This window comes from Benincasa hispida, chromosome 11, assembly GCF_027475165.1.
Source record: "Benincasa hispida cultivar pf3 chromosome 11, pf3_genome.v1.1, whole genome shotgun sequence".
Classification (NCBI taxonomy): domain Eukaryota; kingdom Viridiplantae; phylum Streptophyta; class Magnoliopsida; order Cucurbitales; family Cucurbitaceae; genus Benincasa; species Benincasa hispida.
The window spans coordinates 75,405,666-75,424,511 of NC_143488.1; the positions used below are offsets into that span (position 1 = coordinate 75,405,666).

General features: G+C 32.5%; 1 protein-coding gene across 3 annotated transcripts; it reads left to right on the forward strand.

Annotated features, from left to right (window-relative positions):
• The first annotated feature begins 497 nt into the window (after positions 1–497).
• On the forward strand, positions 498–9,994 carry LOC120091489 (putative homogentisate phytyltransferase 2, chloroplastic). Of its 3 annotated transcripts, XM_039049554.2 has the most exons (10): positions 498–823; positions 2,244–2,380; positions 4,046–4,192; positions 5,243–5,468; positions 5,764–5,837; positions 6,721–6,813; positions 8,288–8,405; positions 8,826–8,888; positions 9,549–9,581; positions 9,699–9,994. In XM_039049554.2, the coding sequence occupies exons 1-10, from the start codon at positions 554–556 to the stop codon at positions 9,771–9,773; spliced, it is 1,236 nt and encodes a 411-aa protein (XP_038905482.2). In that variant the 5' UTR covers positions 498–553; the 3' UTR covers positions 9,774–9,994. The 3 variants fall into 3 exon arrangements, with proteins under 3 accessions (XP_038905482.2, XP_090163255.1, XP_090163256.1); XM_090307129.1 differs by lacking the exon at positions 9,549–9,581 and having other exon boundaries at positions 505–823; XM_090307130.1 differs by lacking the exon at positions 8,826–8,888 and having other exon boundaries at positions 505–823.
• Positions 9,995–18,846: the final 8,852 nt, after the last annotated feature.

Consider the following 18,846-nt stretch of genomic DNA (forward strand, 5'->3'; position numbering starts at 1 on the left):
GTATTAAATTTTACATGTTATATAGCATTTTATATTATGTTATTTAGTTTATGTTGATTTCATATATAAAATCCCATTGAGCATGTTTTAGTCTTTGTAGTGTTTAAGCTAATGTTTTAGTTTTATAGTATTTAAGTCCATTTTGAATATTATTTTAAAGTAGATTTAAACCATTATAGGAAACCTCCATTGCCTTTCTCTCTCTCTATTTCTCTGGAAGTCGATTTTCTTACCATATATATGTGAAATTAAAAAATTATACGAAGACTTACATGATATGTATATTATATAAATATAAAGGGTGTTTTTAAATATTTAAATTTTATAGCAAAAAAAATTTAAAAGTACACACAATTTTAGAACATTTTACTATAAAGTGTAAATATTTTTAGGATTTTTCTATTTATAAGAATTTTCTTAAATAAATATAAAGATATTGCAAAGAAATTCATGTAAGTAAAATAGAAGTTAAAATAGGAAAGCCATCTATTCCCTTTAGAAGTCAAAAGAAGAGACCAGACATTATCTCATTGATTAGACTAGAGAGAAAAAAATGTCTATAAATAGCCGTTTCACTTCTTTTGATTCTTCTTCAACTATATATAACAAGCTTTCAGAAACATATATAATAATGGCTTCGTCTTTGTTAACAATGGCGGCCACTGCCCCTGGTTCTCAGAGCTTTGATACGTCGTCGTTTGGTAAACGTAAAATACCAATTAAACCCCTCAACTTTCGACCCTCTCCGTTGCTCTCTCGAGGCTCTTTTAGTCTATTTACAAGCTCCCAAACACCTCCTTGTTATCGTTCTCCACGTCTTCGGGTCTGTTTCTTTTTTTCTCTTAATCTTCCCTTTCTAGTTTGGAGTATTTATATATAATTTTTCTTTTATTTAGTTCGAATTTATCTGAAATTGCTGTGAGGGTGTTTATGGGGAATGTTATTGATTTCTTTTGCTTTAATTTTTTAAAGAGGTCTTTTAATTTAAATCTTCAGTTTTCTTTATATGAAAAAATACAATACTATAAATTGTAAATATTTTTAAATATTTTCTATTTTTATTAAAAGGAAAATTTTTATCAATAAAAAAATCTAAAAAATATTTATATTTTATAACAAAAGTTCCAAAAGTGCTATAAATTGTAAATATTTTTATTTTTAAAAATATCTCAAAACAATAATTATAAAGTAATAGGAGAGAGAAATGTTCATATTTTAACCCTTCTCTATATATATAATATTGAAATTTTTATATATTTATTTAGGTTCGAGAAATATTCGAGGATATCATCTTACTGTTTCTTTTTCATAATCTCTCGTTTTCCATGATGGTTGGTTAAATATTTAGTTTTATTTCTTTTTTAGTATAATAGAGACACTAAGGATTCAAACCATAAATCTTTTAGTTGCTAACGCATATTGTATGTAAGTTGAGTCGAATTTGACAATTAAATATTGTGTTTTAGAAAAGGTAATAATTAAGGTATTGGTAGCTATATTTGATCCATTTATTTTTTTTTTTAAATCATATTTAGTTAATAATGAATGGTCTTCATATGATTTCCAATATAAATTATTATTATTATTATTATTTTGCTTAAATTTACTTTGGTCTAAATGCTCTTGACTTTGATCAAATTTTGGCCTTCGCATTTTCAAAATATTCATTTTGGTCTATACATTTTCAAAATATTCATTTTCTTACATTTTAAACGTTTATTCTTTTTTACCTTTGAATTTTTAAAAACTGATCATTTCGATCCTCTTAAAATGAAAATAATGAGACCAAAATGATCATTTTAAAATGTACAATAATGAAAATGAACATTTTGAAAATACAATAATCAACATAAAAGTTAAAAGTATAAGAACTAAAATGGACTAAAGTCAAAAGTATGGAAACGAAAGTAATATTTAAACCTCTCGGTTTTTTTTATTGATATTTAAAAATTGATAAAAATTTAAATACCACTTAGATACATGAATATTTCTCGCCTTTATATTCAACAAATTTGTAGACCCTTCTCCTACATTTTCAACCACCAACCCTCAATATGTATTTTTTTTTTCTTTCCCTTACTTTTTAATATATTTGGTGGACTGAAAAGTTTGAAAAAATGAATTACTTTATGAAAATTGAGAGTTGGGTCAGTTTCAATTGAGTGAATAAATTATATTTTTACAATTTGAAAGTAACATTTGAAGGGTAATAAAGTAATTTGGTTGCGTTGGAATACTATTAGGAGGTGAGCAGCCAAGCAATAGCCAAGGAATATGGCTGTGGTGAAGAAGCAAAAACACAACAAATTTGGGATTTTGGAAGGGCATTATGGACCTTTCTCAGGCCTCACACCTTCTATGGAACTCTTGTGGCTTCATGGTAATTTTGGAATTGTTTGTTTTATTATTATTTTTACAACCTTGTCTTTCTTGCAATTTATATTTTAAATAAATAACTTTATCATTTTAGAGCCTATTTAACCTGATACTATATATTTATATAAATAATAAACTAATTGTAGTTATCCACTAATATTTAGTTGACGATAAATTATTATTGATTCATTTATGAATATAATTTATGTTAAAAAATTTATAATTATTGTTTGTAATGTTATATAATTTATAATACATTACATAATACATATTATATTATTTTACAAAATAGATTTAGTTTGTAATATGATATAATGCGCTTCCAAATATTTTTATCTTTATTTAATATAATTATGCATTTTAGAATCCAAAAATTCAAAGTCTGAACACAATGAAAACATCAAAATGTCGTTTTTAGAATTTTTACCGTTTGGATCATAAAATCCAATTTTTAGAAACAAAATTCGTTGTCTGCCAAACAACTCAACTACGTGAATATGAAAACATAAAAGAAAACATGAGTTCTTTACCCTTGAATTTTAAGACTTTAAGGATTAAATATTTAATTAATAATCGTATTAATTTAGACAATATATTTTTTAAATGTAAATTTTTTTCTACATGAAATTAGCTTTAAAATCAAAGTTAAAATATTGTTTTAATTGATGTACTAGGAGTTTTATCCCATTTTACTACTTATATTTTCAAATATTCAATTTAGCCCATTTACCTAGATCGATCTTATTATTATTTTTTATTATCATTGTTAGTTTGAAATTAATTTTACTGACGTTGGTAAAATAATGATAATAATTTGTATACAGAAAAAGAAACAAGGTAAATATACTATATTTCTAAAATTATAGAAATAATGCTAATAGATATACTTTAAACAAAATTAGTAATAAATGATCAAAAGTTGGAAGACTACCATATTGATTTTGAAATTTATTAAAAGTAGGAAGATTAATTTAGATATTTCCTCTTAGAAATGGAAGATTGATATTGCTCATATCTATTTTCTTTGATCTTCTTTCTTGTCGGATTCTCTGGGGGATATCCTCCCACACGTTCGATCTTTTTTTAGCGGATTCTCTAGAGATCTTTATCATTAATGCAACTTTTGAGGAAGTGAGTCTTCCCCGCACTGGCTTGCTTAAAAAAATCGAAGATCTAGCATACTATTACTCTTACGAGCAGAATCTTAGCTTGAACCTACCTTCTTCGCTGGGTTAGATTCCCGATCCACCAACTATCTGAAATGGTGGATCAGTTAGGGCAACACCCATTTTAAGCTTTTAAGTAATACACAATTAGAATAAAATAAGACCTAAAGTATATGATGGAATTAGCATTTTAACCTATGATTAAATATTAAAATAAGTCAAAGTAAATTTAGTTCAATTGACATGTCCTTCTATTTTAAAGATGAGAGGTTCGATCCCCCACTTCCACAATAGTTGTACTAAAAAACGTATTCACCTTTTATTTTTAGAATAGTTATCGTGTTTTATAGGTAAAGAATGATAAAATAATTCTTTTATTTAAATGTGCCAGAAAAATGGAAATGGTCAAAAAAAAAAAAAAAAAAAAAAAAGTAAACTTTATTTAAGGGTTTAAAAAAAAATTATTTCTATAATATGACTTGGGTAATATTATGAATACACAGTTCATTGGCGGCTAGAGTGTGGATTGAAAATCCAAATCTAATGAAGTGGTCAATTATAACAAAAGCACTTTGCGGTCTAGTGGAGTTGTTATGTGGAAATAGTTATATCGTCGGCATCAACCAGATTTATGACGTCGATATTGACAAGTATATAATCTCTCTCTATCTTCTTTGGATAAAATTCAATGATATTTATTATATGCATTGAATATGAAGGTTTTTTTAACCCAATTTAATTGTTAATTTTTAAAAAAATCTAAAAATAACGAAAATACTTGTCCCTGTCATATCTATTTATTTATATTTGATGATAAATTAAACTTTTCTTACTTAATTTTGGCTCATATTTGTACTTTCAATGCATCTACTTAGTCTCTACTGTTGATCTGTGTATTATTTTTTTTAATTATTATATATTAATATTTTCATAATAAATTTTGGAAATATATTTTCATGTTGTATTTTCATATTGAAAATTATTATTATCATTTAATCAAAATCAATAAAAATGAATTTATAGGGATGGAAATTAAGATTTATTAGCAGTGCAAGACTAGAATTTGATGTTTGAAAATGCAGAGAATAAAAACGAATAAACTCTAAAATACATGAATTAAAATGGTATTTTTTCAGTACTATTCAAATGTATATTCTAACCTCTATATATTAATTACGAGGTACATTTCTCTATGAAAAATTATACTATAATAATTTATGAATTTTTTTTTTAAAAAAAATTGTAAATATTTTCTACAAGTGATTGGAGAATGAAATCTAGACATATGGGCCCTGTGTTCCGTTTTCTTGTTATTATTATTTTTTTAATGTTGCTAAGATTTTATAAGATTTTTTTTTTTCGAAAAGGGAATTTCATTAAGATTTTATAAGAATATATATGGAGATAATTTTGTATAGATAGCTTATTTTCTTTTCTTTAGTTTCTAACTTTTTAAGGTACAAGATAGCTTTAAAAAAAAAAAAAAAAATCTTAAAAAGAATATATTTTTTTTAAAGAAAAACAACATGGACATATTTTGAAGAAAAAAAATATACATACTATATAAAATTATTTATTTATCGTGATTTCTCTTTTACTACTTACTTTTTTTAAGGCTTTATTTCACGAAAATTAAAATTTGGATAATAATAATAATAATAAATATTATTATTATTATTATTATTTTGTTACTTTTCCAGAGTGAACAAGCCATATTTGCCCATAGCGGCGGGAAATATCACAAAGAAAGAAGCCTGGTTCCTAACGACGTCGTTTTTGATGGTTGGGCTATCATTGGCCATGCTTAATTCAGGCCCATTCCTCAGTTCTTTGTATTGTTTCGCTCTATTACTTGGAACTCTTTACACTGTTCCTCCTTTTAGATTGAAGAGATTCCCCATTGCTGCTTTCATCTGCATTGCTTTGGTATGTTACCTTATTCTTTTCTTTTTAACACAACAACAAAAATTAGGTTAGATTGGGTACCTACAAAGTGTTTATAAGGCCTATTAGGGTCGGATCGATCAATATCGGAGATGACATTTACATTATTTTTGTTTCTTATTTTCACTTTGTCGCAGTTAAACTATGTTCATTAATTATTAAGTATAAATTTAAGGTGCAAGTTGGTTAGTTCGTCGAATTCTTAGAACAATGATATTTGTAACATAATTTGTTAGAGATTTCTCCTTAGTTAATAATGTTAACTACAATTTTACAGGTAAGAGGTTTTCTCGTAAACTTTGGTGTATATTATGCATCAAGATCTGTTCTTGGACTTCCATTCCAATGGAGGTAAAAATGTCATCCTTATTAGAGTATCACTTGAGGCAGCTAACTGTAACTCCATCTAATAACATAGAAAAAAAATAAATTAAAAATATTAAAAAATAACGATTTATAACATGTGACAAATTGTTATCGGACTAATGGATAATGGTAGCTCGAGATACATCAAAGTATTTTTATATTAATTGTTGGGAATTCGACCAAAGTCTCACATTGATTAGATAAGAGGAGGATCATGAGTATATAAGTGAGTATGACTATCTCCATTGGTATGAGGCCTTTTAGGGTAAAACAAAAACAAAGCTATGAGGGTTTATGCCCAAAGTGGACAATATCATATCATTGTGGAGATAGTTTGAGGGTTTTGTCCCTGTCAAGTGGTATCAGAGCCATGCTCCTGAATTAACCATGCTCGGTAGAATCATTGGTGCCGAACAAAGATGTATAGTGGAGCCTTGGAAGTAGTTAAGAATCTTTGGTGCCGAACAAAGATGTACAGTGGAGCCTTGGAAGTAGTCATGGTGTGATCCGTGGTTGAACTCTATTGGATAGGTGATATGCTCGGGTGAAAAGGAGTTAGCCTAGATATGAGTTAGATGGATGGATGACTGTTCGAGGGGAGGCTCGGTGGCTCGGTGGTCCTTTGTTCGAAGGGAGGATAGTCTCACATTGGTTAGATAATAGGAGGATCATGGGTATATAAGTGAGGGCTTTTGGGTGAAATAAAAAACAAAACATGTCCAAAGTGGACAATATCATACCATTGTGGAGATAGTTTGAAGGTCTTGTCCCTATCATGAATGATAATAATAATGCTCAAAAATCTTCATTAACTTTTGATGATAATTTACCACAAAGAGATGCCTTATAAATCTTGTATCTAATGCAGCTCACCTGTGGCCTTTATCACCACATTTGTTACACTTTTTGGTTTGGTCATTGCTCTAACAAAAGATCTTTCCGACATAGAAGGTGATCGCAAGTAAGTTTCATCTATTTTACCCGTATTTATATTATTGTTCATAATGAAATTACTATTCACAAATTCACAATTTAAAAATATATGCAACTTTTTTTTTCTTCGAGTTCAACAATATACAATATGTGAAGGATTATGGCTCCATTTGGGATTGCTGAAATATTTAACATAATTGATGACGACCGTGCTTTTAGAAAAAAAATAAAGAAAACAAAAGTAAAATAGTGCTTAGTAAATTTCAGCTCAAACTTTAAAAAGCAAGTCAGAATGTTGGGTAAATAAGTACAAGAAGATCTTATTTTAGATTTAATAACTAAAATAGAATTGTAATTAAATTTTTTTATATAATTTAAAATTTTAAATAATTGTTTATTATGATAAATTTTGTTTCTTATAGATTAATTTTTAAATATTAAGAAAAATAGTTTTAGTTTTAAAAAAACATCATGGTATACTTTTTGAAAAAAAATATGTATTTAACTCATGAAAAATAGAAAATAGATTTGATTAGGCGAGAAATAGATACTCTTCTTTTTAAAATATAACATTAAAAACTAAATATTAATTAATTTTTTTTACTTGATTTTAGGAGAATCTAAAGGCTAAAAGGATATTATTTTTAAAGTCAACTTGAAATTAACTTGTTTTTTAAAAATGATTTTAACCTATTCAATTTTCATGTGTTTTAGAAAATACTTAAGATTTTTTTTCTTAATGACTTTTTGGCGCAGCTAATGTAATTAGAAAAGAAAATGAACTAGACACTTTTAAAAATATTTATATAAAGTTCAAACATGTTTCTTTTTTCCTTTTTTGCATATCATCTAATCCAGTTATATGAATTTTCATCCTAAACTTTTCAATTAAATTTTAAACTATAACTTTAAATAAATATTGTAATTTTTACCATTTATTCAAAGTTGGCTAATTCATTCATTAATTTTATCAAGCACCCATGCAAAAAGGAAAAAAAAAAATTAATGCACAGAGTCAATCATTAAACAACCCTATCACAACTTGATCAAAGTCTAATTTTAATGCCAATATGAACGTAGCTCAACTATCATAGTATTTGTATTATCGATGTCGAGATTAGAGGTTTGATTCTCTCCCCCTACACTTTAATTACAATACATTTGAAAAAAATAATAATATAGTTTTAATATTAAGTTTGTCTATATCCTATTAATTACATACCAAATATATGTTTTATAGTCCTTAGATGTACGTGAGAATATTTCTTACAATGATTTAGGGTGTGTTTGAATTATATTTTCAAGTATTTAATTTTTTTTAAAAAATTATTTTTAAAGAAATTTGAATGTTTGACAACTACTCAAAATAATCTTTCATGTGTATTTTAATAGGTTTTTATCAAAGTTTTAAATAAAATAAGTTTTTATAAATTATAAACAAATGAATAAATCATGAGTTTAGAGTTAAAATTGATTTTTTTTCTTTATTACTTTTTTTTCAGATATAAAATAACAACTTTTGCTACAAAGCTTGGAGTAAGAAGGTTGGCGTTTCTTGGTTCAGGGATCCTTCTTCTGAACTATGTTGCTGCCATTTTGGCTGCCATTTTTATGCCTCAGGTTCATATTTTCTTTCTAGATCTTATATTATTTTCCATTTTCTAATTCTTTTTATATTTAAATTTTTAACATTATTTTCATTTTTGAATTTTCCACTTATTTTCTGTCAATATTGCATTAACTAATGTTTTGGACTAAACTCAATTTATATCATTGTATTTGTTTTCTTTGAAGTCTATTTAGAAATTATGTTTAAAAATACTTGTTAATTGCTTTAAAATTAAAAAGGTTGAATTTGAAAATTTGTTTGGCTTAACATTATTTAAAAACAGTTTTTAGAATAATAAAAGATCAACAATATTTTGCTCTGTCTAATTTTTATGTTAAAATTAAAGCTAAATATAACAATTGGATTTTTTTATAAAAAAATTATATAACTTAATTCAGAAGTGTAATATTTTTTTTAAAATTTAATTATAGGCTTTCAAGCTAAGCATATTGATACCAACTCATGCAATTATGGCAGTGAGTCTTATTTTTCAGGTCTCTCTCTCCCTCTATATTTTTATTATGCTTTTATTCAATCGATATTTATCAAATATTGACGTGATAGTTGACATGCTCGTTAAATAAAATTTAATTAGTTGGTATGATAGAATCAAATAGCGATAATATCATGAATTAATAAGCATGTTAGGTTAAAAATTCATGAAAGTTCTAAGTGGGTCTTTTATGTGGAAAACTATATTAGGCCGAGCTTTGGTTGAGCTTAGGTTCCTGGTTTCGATGGCTTTCCTGCTCTATTTTGCTAGCGATATTGGGATGTTGTTGATCCTAATACAGCTCGGAGATCTTTAATGATAAAAAGAGTATTTAAAGATGAAATTCTAGCCTTATCTTGTTGTTATTGATGTTTCATATTATGAAATAAAGGAAAATGCGTCTAGATTGCCAACAAGAACGTAATCCAACTGACATAGTGCTTGTACTATCGACCTCGAGGTCTATCAGTATCTATCAATGTCTATCATTGATAGTTTTAAAATTTTACTATATCTTGTAAATATTTTCAACAGTTTTACCATTTGAAATAATTTTTCTTAGAGAGTAAATACAACTACAATTACTGATAAAATTTATATCATAATCCTGTTTTTAACCACTAGCTAGCCTAATAAATTTGGGTGTAATTTTGTTTTTCAGACAAGAGTATTAGATCAAGAAAAATACACCAAGGTAATGTAATTTATATGTTTAATGTAACTAACTTTATTTTCTAAAAAAAGGTAATGTTTTAAATGTTTGTTATTGTTTATTTATTTATTTTTATATATTTTTTAATACATTGTGCAGGAAGCAGCTTCAAACTTTTACATGTTCTTGTGGAAGCTGTTCTATGCTGAATATTTGATCTTCCCTTTTATATAGAACCTTCCCATTATATACTTCTCAACCTTGAGAGAGGGAGAGAGATTTTGCATTTTACAGACCACTCATAGATTTTGATGTAGATAACTATGGATGGTACCATGTATTTTCTTATGAATTTGTATCGATAGAATTATTAGGGTGTTCATTGTATGATATTGACTACTCAACAGACCGTTTTGTTGATTTGATAATAGGAACAGTTACAAATATAGACATTAGATTCAAAGTATTAACAGATATAACATAATGTAAAAAAATTGTAAATATGACCAAATTTAAATAGTCTATCAGTGATAGACCATATTATTGGTAGGAATCTATCAGTGATAGACCATATTACTGGTAAGAGTCTATATTTGCAATTTTTTTTTAAATGATGTTATACACTTGGTTATTATTCATAAAAATGCTATCAATTGTAATTACTCTTGATAATATATATAGAAAAGTAAAGAGATTTTAGAGGCTTCATCGCCTGTTTCCTTATTTCTTTGATAATGGAGCTGGCAAGGATAAAACTACGATCTTTGCTAGCCATGACCTACTCAAAACTAAGAGGAGAGGGCTTATGCTAGTGTGTGATTATGATTAGGTATCAAAGGTGAGTTTAAACTTCAAAAGGAAAAATGTTGTCCATTTTTAATACTTCTTGTTTAATTTTGGGGGAGTTTGTACCATTGAGATGAGTTTCATAAATTATTTTTCGATATTCGTACAGATGACTTAAAATATTGGGTTGAAATTACGTGTGGATTTGAGTGAAATTACCAAAATGGAGCATTGTGCTTGTAGGTTGAACATCTCACTGGCTCTCTCCTTTTCAATCTCACCTCTCTCGCTGACGATACATTCGATGCTCACTCCATCTTGATCCCTCTCGTTCTCTCGCCTATGCAAGGCTCACCACACATTCGACACTTCAAATCACTCTCTCGCTTTCTAGTGTCCCACACACATATTTCGCTCCAATCCAGCTTTTGCCACCCACAACACATCTGACCACTCTTGATCCTTTATGGGCAGAGACACCTATGTGGAAAAAATAGAGAAAGGAAAATTTTGAGAGAGGAAGATGAAGAGGGCAAAAAGAAAACTAAAGGTGTTTTGCAAACGATGATAAAAGTAAGAGAGCAAAATTCTTAAGTTTCAAAAAGCGAGACATAATTTAAATTATTTAGGTCCCTTTTGGTAACCATTTCGTTTTTTGTTTTTGAAAGTTAAGTTTATTTTCTCTCATTTTCTTACGATGGTGAATTCTTAGTCAAATTCAAAAAGAAAAAAAACAAGTTTTTAAAAGTTACTTTTTCTAGTTTTCAAAATTTGACTTGATTTTAGAAATATTGATAAAAAGTAGATAATAAATTACGAAATTAGAGGAGAAATGAGTGTTTATAGGCTTAGCTTTAAAAAACTAACACTACAAGAAAAACCACATTTTTCTACGTTTGCAATTTTAAATACTTGACGTTTTTATGAAAAAATGTCAAGAAATAGGTGATTTTAAAGGAAAAAAAACATCAATAATTATTTTTAAAAAGCAGAGGTTTCTGGAAAATATTGTACTTGACGTTTTAAAAATGTCAAGTTCAATTAATGGTTTCTTGACGTTTTTAAAACGTCAAGAATATTAAAATATATAGGGCAACATTGCAATGCTATGAATTTTGATGGAAAAATGAAAAATTTGTGCGCCTCACGTAAACAGTGTTGCAACGCTATGGGTTTTGATGGAAAAATAGCGCGCCTCGCAGACAACATTGCAATGCTCTCAATAATGTTGCAACGCTATAAGACAGATTTAAAAGAAATCTTCTAGCAAAACTGCTCGTTTTTCTTTCTTCTCACAAAATTTCTGCAATTCTTCTTGATTTTTCACTTCCCTTTGATGCATCTTTTGTTGGGATAGATGTCCTAAATCTCGTAGGGTCCTATAGTTTGTAAATATTGTATGAACAAACTCTTTATGTGATTAATAATATATGATATTTTGTTCACTTTTCCTATAAAATATGTGATATTCTAGTTGCATTAACCACAAGCCAATAAACTAACATCCACGGTTATCGTTGTAACTTAAACATGTATGTGGAGACATACAGGTGGATCATGTTTAAGTGATAACCTAAATGGTCTATAGTATTGTATGAACAACCTCTTTACGTGATTAATAATATATAGGATAAGGTACCCAGCCTTATCCTGGTGACACTACGAGTATGACCCACTTTGTAGGTATTACAATTGTTGTAAAGTACTACAAATGATCTGATCTTGATCATTCATGTATTAGACATGCGAACGGGGATATTATATACAAAGGAGTTTGTATAAGACTGGATAACGAAATGTTTAGTATCATTATATAACATTGTTCATAATAGAGACTTTCATTTCACCAGGATGACCATAGATAACATGACATAAATCCTGAGTGAGTTGTGAACTTCTACCTATGAGGGCGATCTTTTGATTTATATGGGTGAGAGTCGTCAGATCGCCGACTTAACAAGCCTACCATTTTGGGGATTCGTCTGATTGGGGAGCTGGGAACACAACTACACAAGATGAAATTCACTCCTTCCCCGAAGTAGGGGTAAGTAGATAAATTGCTCCCTTAAGGGTTGATTTCGGGTCTTGAATAATGTGGCGCCATACCCTCTCTTGGCCCGATAGAGGTTTAGTCATAGTGGGACTATGATCTATTGTTCATTAGATGGATTAGTGGTACTTAAGAAGTTAGATGTAACTACAAGAGCAAAACGAAAATTTGGTCCATTTGTACTTACGAGCAATTTGTGAAGGTCATCGTACTGTTGATCGATTATATCCAATGGACACAGAAATATATCTGTAGTGCGAAGAGTATAACTATCGATGTTTGGTGGAGTGTCTGACAGTTAACAGATGGTGGGTAATATAATTAAATAATTTAATTAATTATTCACGTATTGTTGGAGCTTCAAGCTACAAGTCCATAAGGTCCCATTGATAGCTCAAAAGGATTTAGTTGAGAATTAGTTTTTGGGTTAATTTGAATTGTTCAAATTAATAAGACGGAATTTAATTATATTTGATTCAATTATATGTGATATAATTGTTATAATGTATTTGATACATTATAGTTTAATTGGAGGAAATAAATATTTGAATGAGATTCAAATATATTATCTATGAATGTGATTTATAGTTGTTAAAGTCATAAAATAAAGAAAAGAAACTATAATTTATATTGTATATGATCCTATAGGTTATATGTTATATTTGATATAACATATAGTTTAATATAAATAAATATGAACTAACTTATCATATTATATTTATATTATTTTATTTAAGGTCATCTTGGTAGCTCAAAAGGATTTAGTTGAGAATCAAATTTTGGGTTAATTTGAATTGTTCAAATTAATAAGAGAGAATTTAATTATATATAATTAACTTGGTTCAATTATATATGATTTGAAGTGTCGAATGTGTAGTGAGCACTATACGATTGAAGAATAGAAACATTATGAATTCTCAATTTTCTTCCTTATCCAAACTCAAACAAACCCTCCAAACCAACATAGTTAGAGCCCACCACTCCTGGACTCTTACCCTGAGAATATCAAAGGCTCCCAGAGGTTGTGTCTCTTGTTGGTTCGAGAATTCTTGAAGAGGGTCTTCATGTTTTTTCTGAGTTCGAGGTTTGTGACTGATCAAGAGATTTACAAGAAGAAAAGTTCTTCAAAGGTAGTATCTCTTGAACCCTTTTTCTTTATAAAAGGCATACTGTAATTTACATTGAATGCATATCTTGTATGTTTATTGTATTCAATTAAAATGGAATTTGGACGATCCGCTTCCGCTCAAGGATCTCTGTAAAACGAGTTCCTTTAGTTTTAAGGTCTTAGAGTGAATTGACCCTGTCACTTATCGGTTAGCAGTGACACCACAATATTTTTCATTTGTCGATGTTGAGAAAGTATGTGATGGATCCATCTCATGTAGTAGTCACGAGCCCTTACAATTGAATCAGAATCTGAGTTATGAAGAGAAACCTAAGCAAATTCTTTTTGGAGAGATAAAAACCTTGTGCAATAGGGAGATAACACTGGTAAAAGCATTATGACAGAATAATCAGTTTGAAGAAGCAACATGGGAACGAGAGGACGAGATGAGATCGAAGTACCTAGAGCTCTTTCAGGATTAAAACTTTCAAAGACAAAAGTTATTAAGGAAGGAAGAATATGACATTCAGAATATTTTAGGTAAAATTTAAATTATTGTCTTTAATATTTAAATATATTTTTTAACGTCGAAGCTAGAATTGAATTAGTAGGGTAATTTAATTTTAAGATAAACATGAGAAAGATTTGGTTTTGCAAGTTAAAGTGAAAAGATTTAAGTTGTTTTGGGAAGTTAAACATTGAGTTTTTAATAAAATATTTTGTTTCTAAGAGTGGGAAAAGGAGAATATATATATCTATATATATTATTTATTGGTTTCTCTAGGTGATTAGGGTTAGGTTTATTAAGGGGGAAATATATACAGGGGAAATATATATAGTGGAAAGTTTGCACACAAAAATTGGGCCCCAGGGCACCTCTGTCAGGCCTGGGAGCCGTTTGGGGAACTAAATGAGCTTCGTTTCCAAAACCATATGGCGCACGAATTTTTCTCATCGTTCTAAACCTCTGGATCCGTTTTCAAATTTTCGCTCGACGAAAATTTTGTACACAAAAATTGGGCCCCGTCGGGCTTGGGAGCTGTTTGGGACAACAAATGAGCTTCATTCCTAAAACCGTTTGGTGCACAACTTTTTTTCATCGTTCTGAACCCTTGGGTCCGTTTTCAAATTTTCTCCCAGGGAAAATTTCGCACACTAAAATTGCCCCAGGGCCCTGGAGCCATTTGGGGCATGAAATGAACTCCGTTCAGAAAATAGTCTGGCGCACGACTTTTTCTCATAATTTTGAACACCTGGTTCTGTTTTCAAATTTTCGCTCGGTGGAAATTTTGCGCACAAAAATTGAGCAACTGGCACCCCCGCCGGTCTTAGGAGCCATTTGCAGCACCAAATTAGCCTCATTCCCAAAATCGTCCGGCGCACGACTTTTTAAAATCATTCTGAACCCTTGGGTCCATTTTAAATTTTCGCTCAACGGAAAATTCGCGCACAAAAATTGGACCCGGGGGAATCCCCGCCAGACTTGAGAGCCATTTGGGGCACCAAATGAGCTTCATTCTCAAAATTGTCTGGCGCATGATTTTTTCTCATCGTTCTGAACCACTGGGTCCGTTTTAAAATTTTTGCACGGCGAAATGTATGCATACTAAAATTGGGTCACAGGGAACCTCCGACGGGTGCGTGAGCCATTTGCGGCACCTAATGAGTTTCGTCACCAAAACCTTTTGGCGCACGGCTTTTTCTCATCGTTCTAAGCACATGGGTGCGTATTCAATTTTTCGTTCGGTGGAAAGTTCGTGCACAAAAATTGGGCCCCCGGATACCCCGCAGGGCCCGAGAGCTATTTGGGCACTAAATGAGCTTCGTTCCAAAAACCATCTGGCGCACGGATTTTTCTCATCGTTCTGAATCCCTAGGTCCATTTTCAAATTTTTTTCCTATGGAAAGTTTACGCAATAAAATTGGGCCCCAGGGCCGTTTGGGTACCAAATAAACTCCGTTCCCAAAATCATCTGACGCACAACTTTTTCTCATCGTTCTGAACCCATGGGTCCGTTTTAAAATTTTCGCACGGTGGAATGCATGCATACAAAAATTGGGCCACATGGCACCCCTCAAGGCCCGAGAGCCATTTATGGCACCAAATGAATTTCGTTCCCTAAACCCGTCTAGCGCACGGCTTTTTCTCATCGTTCTGAACCCCTGGGTGTGTATTCAATTTTTCGCTCAGTGGAAAGTTCGCACACAAAAATTGGGTCCTAGGGCACCCCTGTGGGGTCCAAGAGCCATTTGGGCACCAAATAAGCTTCGTTCCAAAAACCGTCTGGCGCACGACTTTTTCTCATCGTTCTGAACCCTGGGTCCGTTTTCAAATTTTCGCCCTACGGAAATTTCGCGTACAAAAGTTAGGCCATAGGGCCGTTTAGGGCACGAAATGAGCTCCGTTCCCAAAACCATCTGACGCATGAATTTTTCTCATTGTTCTGAACTCTTGGGTCTATTTTCAAATTTTCACTCGATGGGGGCATCCCCGCTAGGCTCAAGAGCCGTTTAGGGCAGCAAATGAGTTTCATTTCCAAAACCATCTGGCGCATGACTTTTTTCTCATCGTTCTGAACCCAAAACCAAATAAGCTTCGTTCCCAAAACCATCTGGCGCATAAAAATTGTGTCCAAAGAACCTTGGCAGAGCCCGAGAGCCATTTGGGCACCAAATGAGCTCTGTTTGCAAAACCGTCTAGCACCCAACTTTTTCTCATCGTTTTCAACCCCTAGGTCTGTTTTCTAATTTTTCACTCGAAGGAAAGGTTTAGCTAAAAAGTTTGGCCCCGAGGTACCCTGTGGGGCCCAAGAGCCATTTGCAACACCAAATGAGATTCGTTCCCAAAACCGTTTGGCACATGACTTTTTCTCATTGTTCTGAACCCCTGGGGCCATTTTTAAATTTTCGCCCAAATAAAGTTTGCGTACAAAAATTGGGCCTCGAGGAATCCCCACGAGCCCTGGAGCCATTTGGGGTACCAAATGAGCTCTGTTAAAAAAACCGTTTGGTGTACGGTTTTTTCTCATCATTCTAGACCCCTGGGTTTGTTTTCAAATTTTCGTCAGGCGAAAAAGTTTGAGCACAAAAATTGGGCTTAGGAGCCGTTTGCGACACCAAATGAGCTCCGTTCCCAAAACCGTCTAGCGCACAGCTTTTGCTCATCGTTCTGTACCTCTAAGAGCGTTTTCAAATTTTGTGCGGCAAATGTTCGTGCACAAAAATTGGGCTTGGTAACCGTTTGGGCACCAAATGAGCTTCATTCCCAAAATCGTCTAGCGCACGACTTTTTCTCATCCTTCTGAACCTCTGGGTCTATTTTCAAATTTGCGCCCGGCGAAAAGTTTGAGCACAAAAAAGGGCATCGAGGCACCCCCGCGGGGCCCGGAAGCCGTTTTCGGTACCAAATGAACTATGTTCCCTTAACAGTCTGGCGCACGACACCTTCTTATCGTTCTGACCCCTATATCTGTTTTCAAATTTTCACCCTACGGAAAGTTCGTGCATAAAAATTGGTTCCTAGGTACCTTGTCCGTTCTAAAAATCGTCTTGTGCATAGCTATATCTTATCGTTCTGAACACCTTGTCCATTTTTAAATTTTACGGCGAAACGTTTGCGCACAAAAAATTAGCCACGGGGCACCCCTACTGGCCCCTGAGGTGTTTGCAACACCAAATGAGCTTTGTTCCCAAAAACGTCTAGCGCACGACTTTTTCTTATCATTCTGATCCACTGGGTGCGTTTTCAAACTTTCGCCTGGTGAAACTTCGCGCACAAAATTGGTCCCCGGGGCACCTCTGCCGGGTCCGGGAGCCGTTTTGACACCAAATGAGCTCTGTTCCCATAATCGTCTGGCGCACGACCTTTTCTTAACATTCTGAACCCCTGGTTTCGTTTTCAAATTTTCGCCAGACGGAAAGTTTGCGTACAAAAATTGGGCCCCGAGGCACCCCACAAGTTCCGAGAGCGGTTTTCGACACCAAATGAGCTTCATTCTAAAAACCGTCTGGCGCAAGGATTTTTCTTATCGTTCTAAAGCCCTTGTCCATTTTCAAAATTTCGCCTAACGGAAAGTTTGCGCACAAAAATTGGATCCAAGAGCGGCCCTACCGGGCCTGAGAGCCGTTTAAGGAACCAAATGAGCTCCATTCCAAAAGCTGTCTGGCACACAGCTTTTTCTCATCGTTCTGAACTTTTGGATGCGTTTTCAAATTTTTGCCTGGTGAAACTTCACGCACAAAATTAGTCCCTAGGGACCCCCGCTTGGCCCAGGAGCCGTTTGGGTACCAAATGAGCTTCGCTCCCACACTCGTTCGGTGCACGACTTTTTCTCATCCTTCCAAACCCTTGAGTTCGTTTTCAAATTTTCACCCGACGGAAAGTATGCGTACAAAAATTGGGCCCCGAAGGACCCCCACCAGGCCTGGGAGCTGTTTGCGACACCAAATGGGCTCCGTTCCCCAAACCGTATGGCTCACATCTTTTTCTCATCGTTCTGAACCCCCGTGTCCATTTTCATATTTTTGCCTGACGAAAAGTTCGCGTACAGAAATTGAGCTCTAGGGCACCCCTGTCGGGCCCGGGAGTCGTTTGCGGCACCAAATGAGCTTTGTTCCCAATACTGTCTGGCACACGACTTTTTCTCATTGTTCTGAACCCCTGGGTCCGTTTTCAAATTTTCACTTGACGGAAAGTTTGCGCACAAAAATTGGGCCCCGAGACACCCCTGCGGGGCTCGGGAGCCATTTACGGCACCAAATGAGTTTCGTTCCCAAAATCGTATGGCGCACGACTTTTTTCCATCGTACTGAATCCTTGGTCTGTTTTCAAATTTTCGCCCGTATAATGTTTTGAGTACAAAAATTGGGCCCATGGGCAACCCCGCCGGACCCGAGAGTCTTTTGCGGTACCAAATGAGCTTCGTTCCCAAAACAATATGGTGCATGGATTTTTCTCATCGTTCTAAACCCTGGTTCCATTTTCAAATTTTCGTCCGACAGAAAGTTCGCGCACAAAAATTGTTTGTAATAACGGTTGGGTCAGATGTTGTTTTACTTCTGAGATTACATTTTGCTCCTTAAGCCCCATTGATCCTCTAATGAATAGTTGGTTTGTGATTCAATCATCAAATTGAGTCTCTCGAGCCAATGAGAGGGTGAGACCCTTTGTTCAAGACCCGGAGTCAGTACTTATGGGAACAACCTCTTTATTATCCATAAAAGCGGGTAGGAGTGAATTTCGTCTTGTACCTTATATCTCCAACTATCTACCTAGTCTTACCCCTAAATGGGAGGCCTTACCGATTACGGTTAAATCAAGTGGACAGAAACATGTCTATAGTGAGGGGAGTGTAAGTACTAGG

Coding starts and splice junctions, on each gene's coding strand:
- LOC120091489 (XM_039049554.2), top strand. CDS start 554: ATGTCTATAAATAGCCGTTTCACTTCTTTTGATTCTTCTTCAACTATA. Junction 4,193..5,242: donor TATGACGTCGATATTGACAA/GTATATAATCTC, acceptor TTACTTTTCCAG/AGTGAACAAGCCATATTTGC. Junction 8,406..8,825: donor CTGCCATTTTTATGCCTCAG/GTTCATATTTTC, acceptor ATTTAATTATAG/GCTTTCAAGCTAAGCATATT.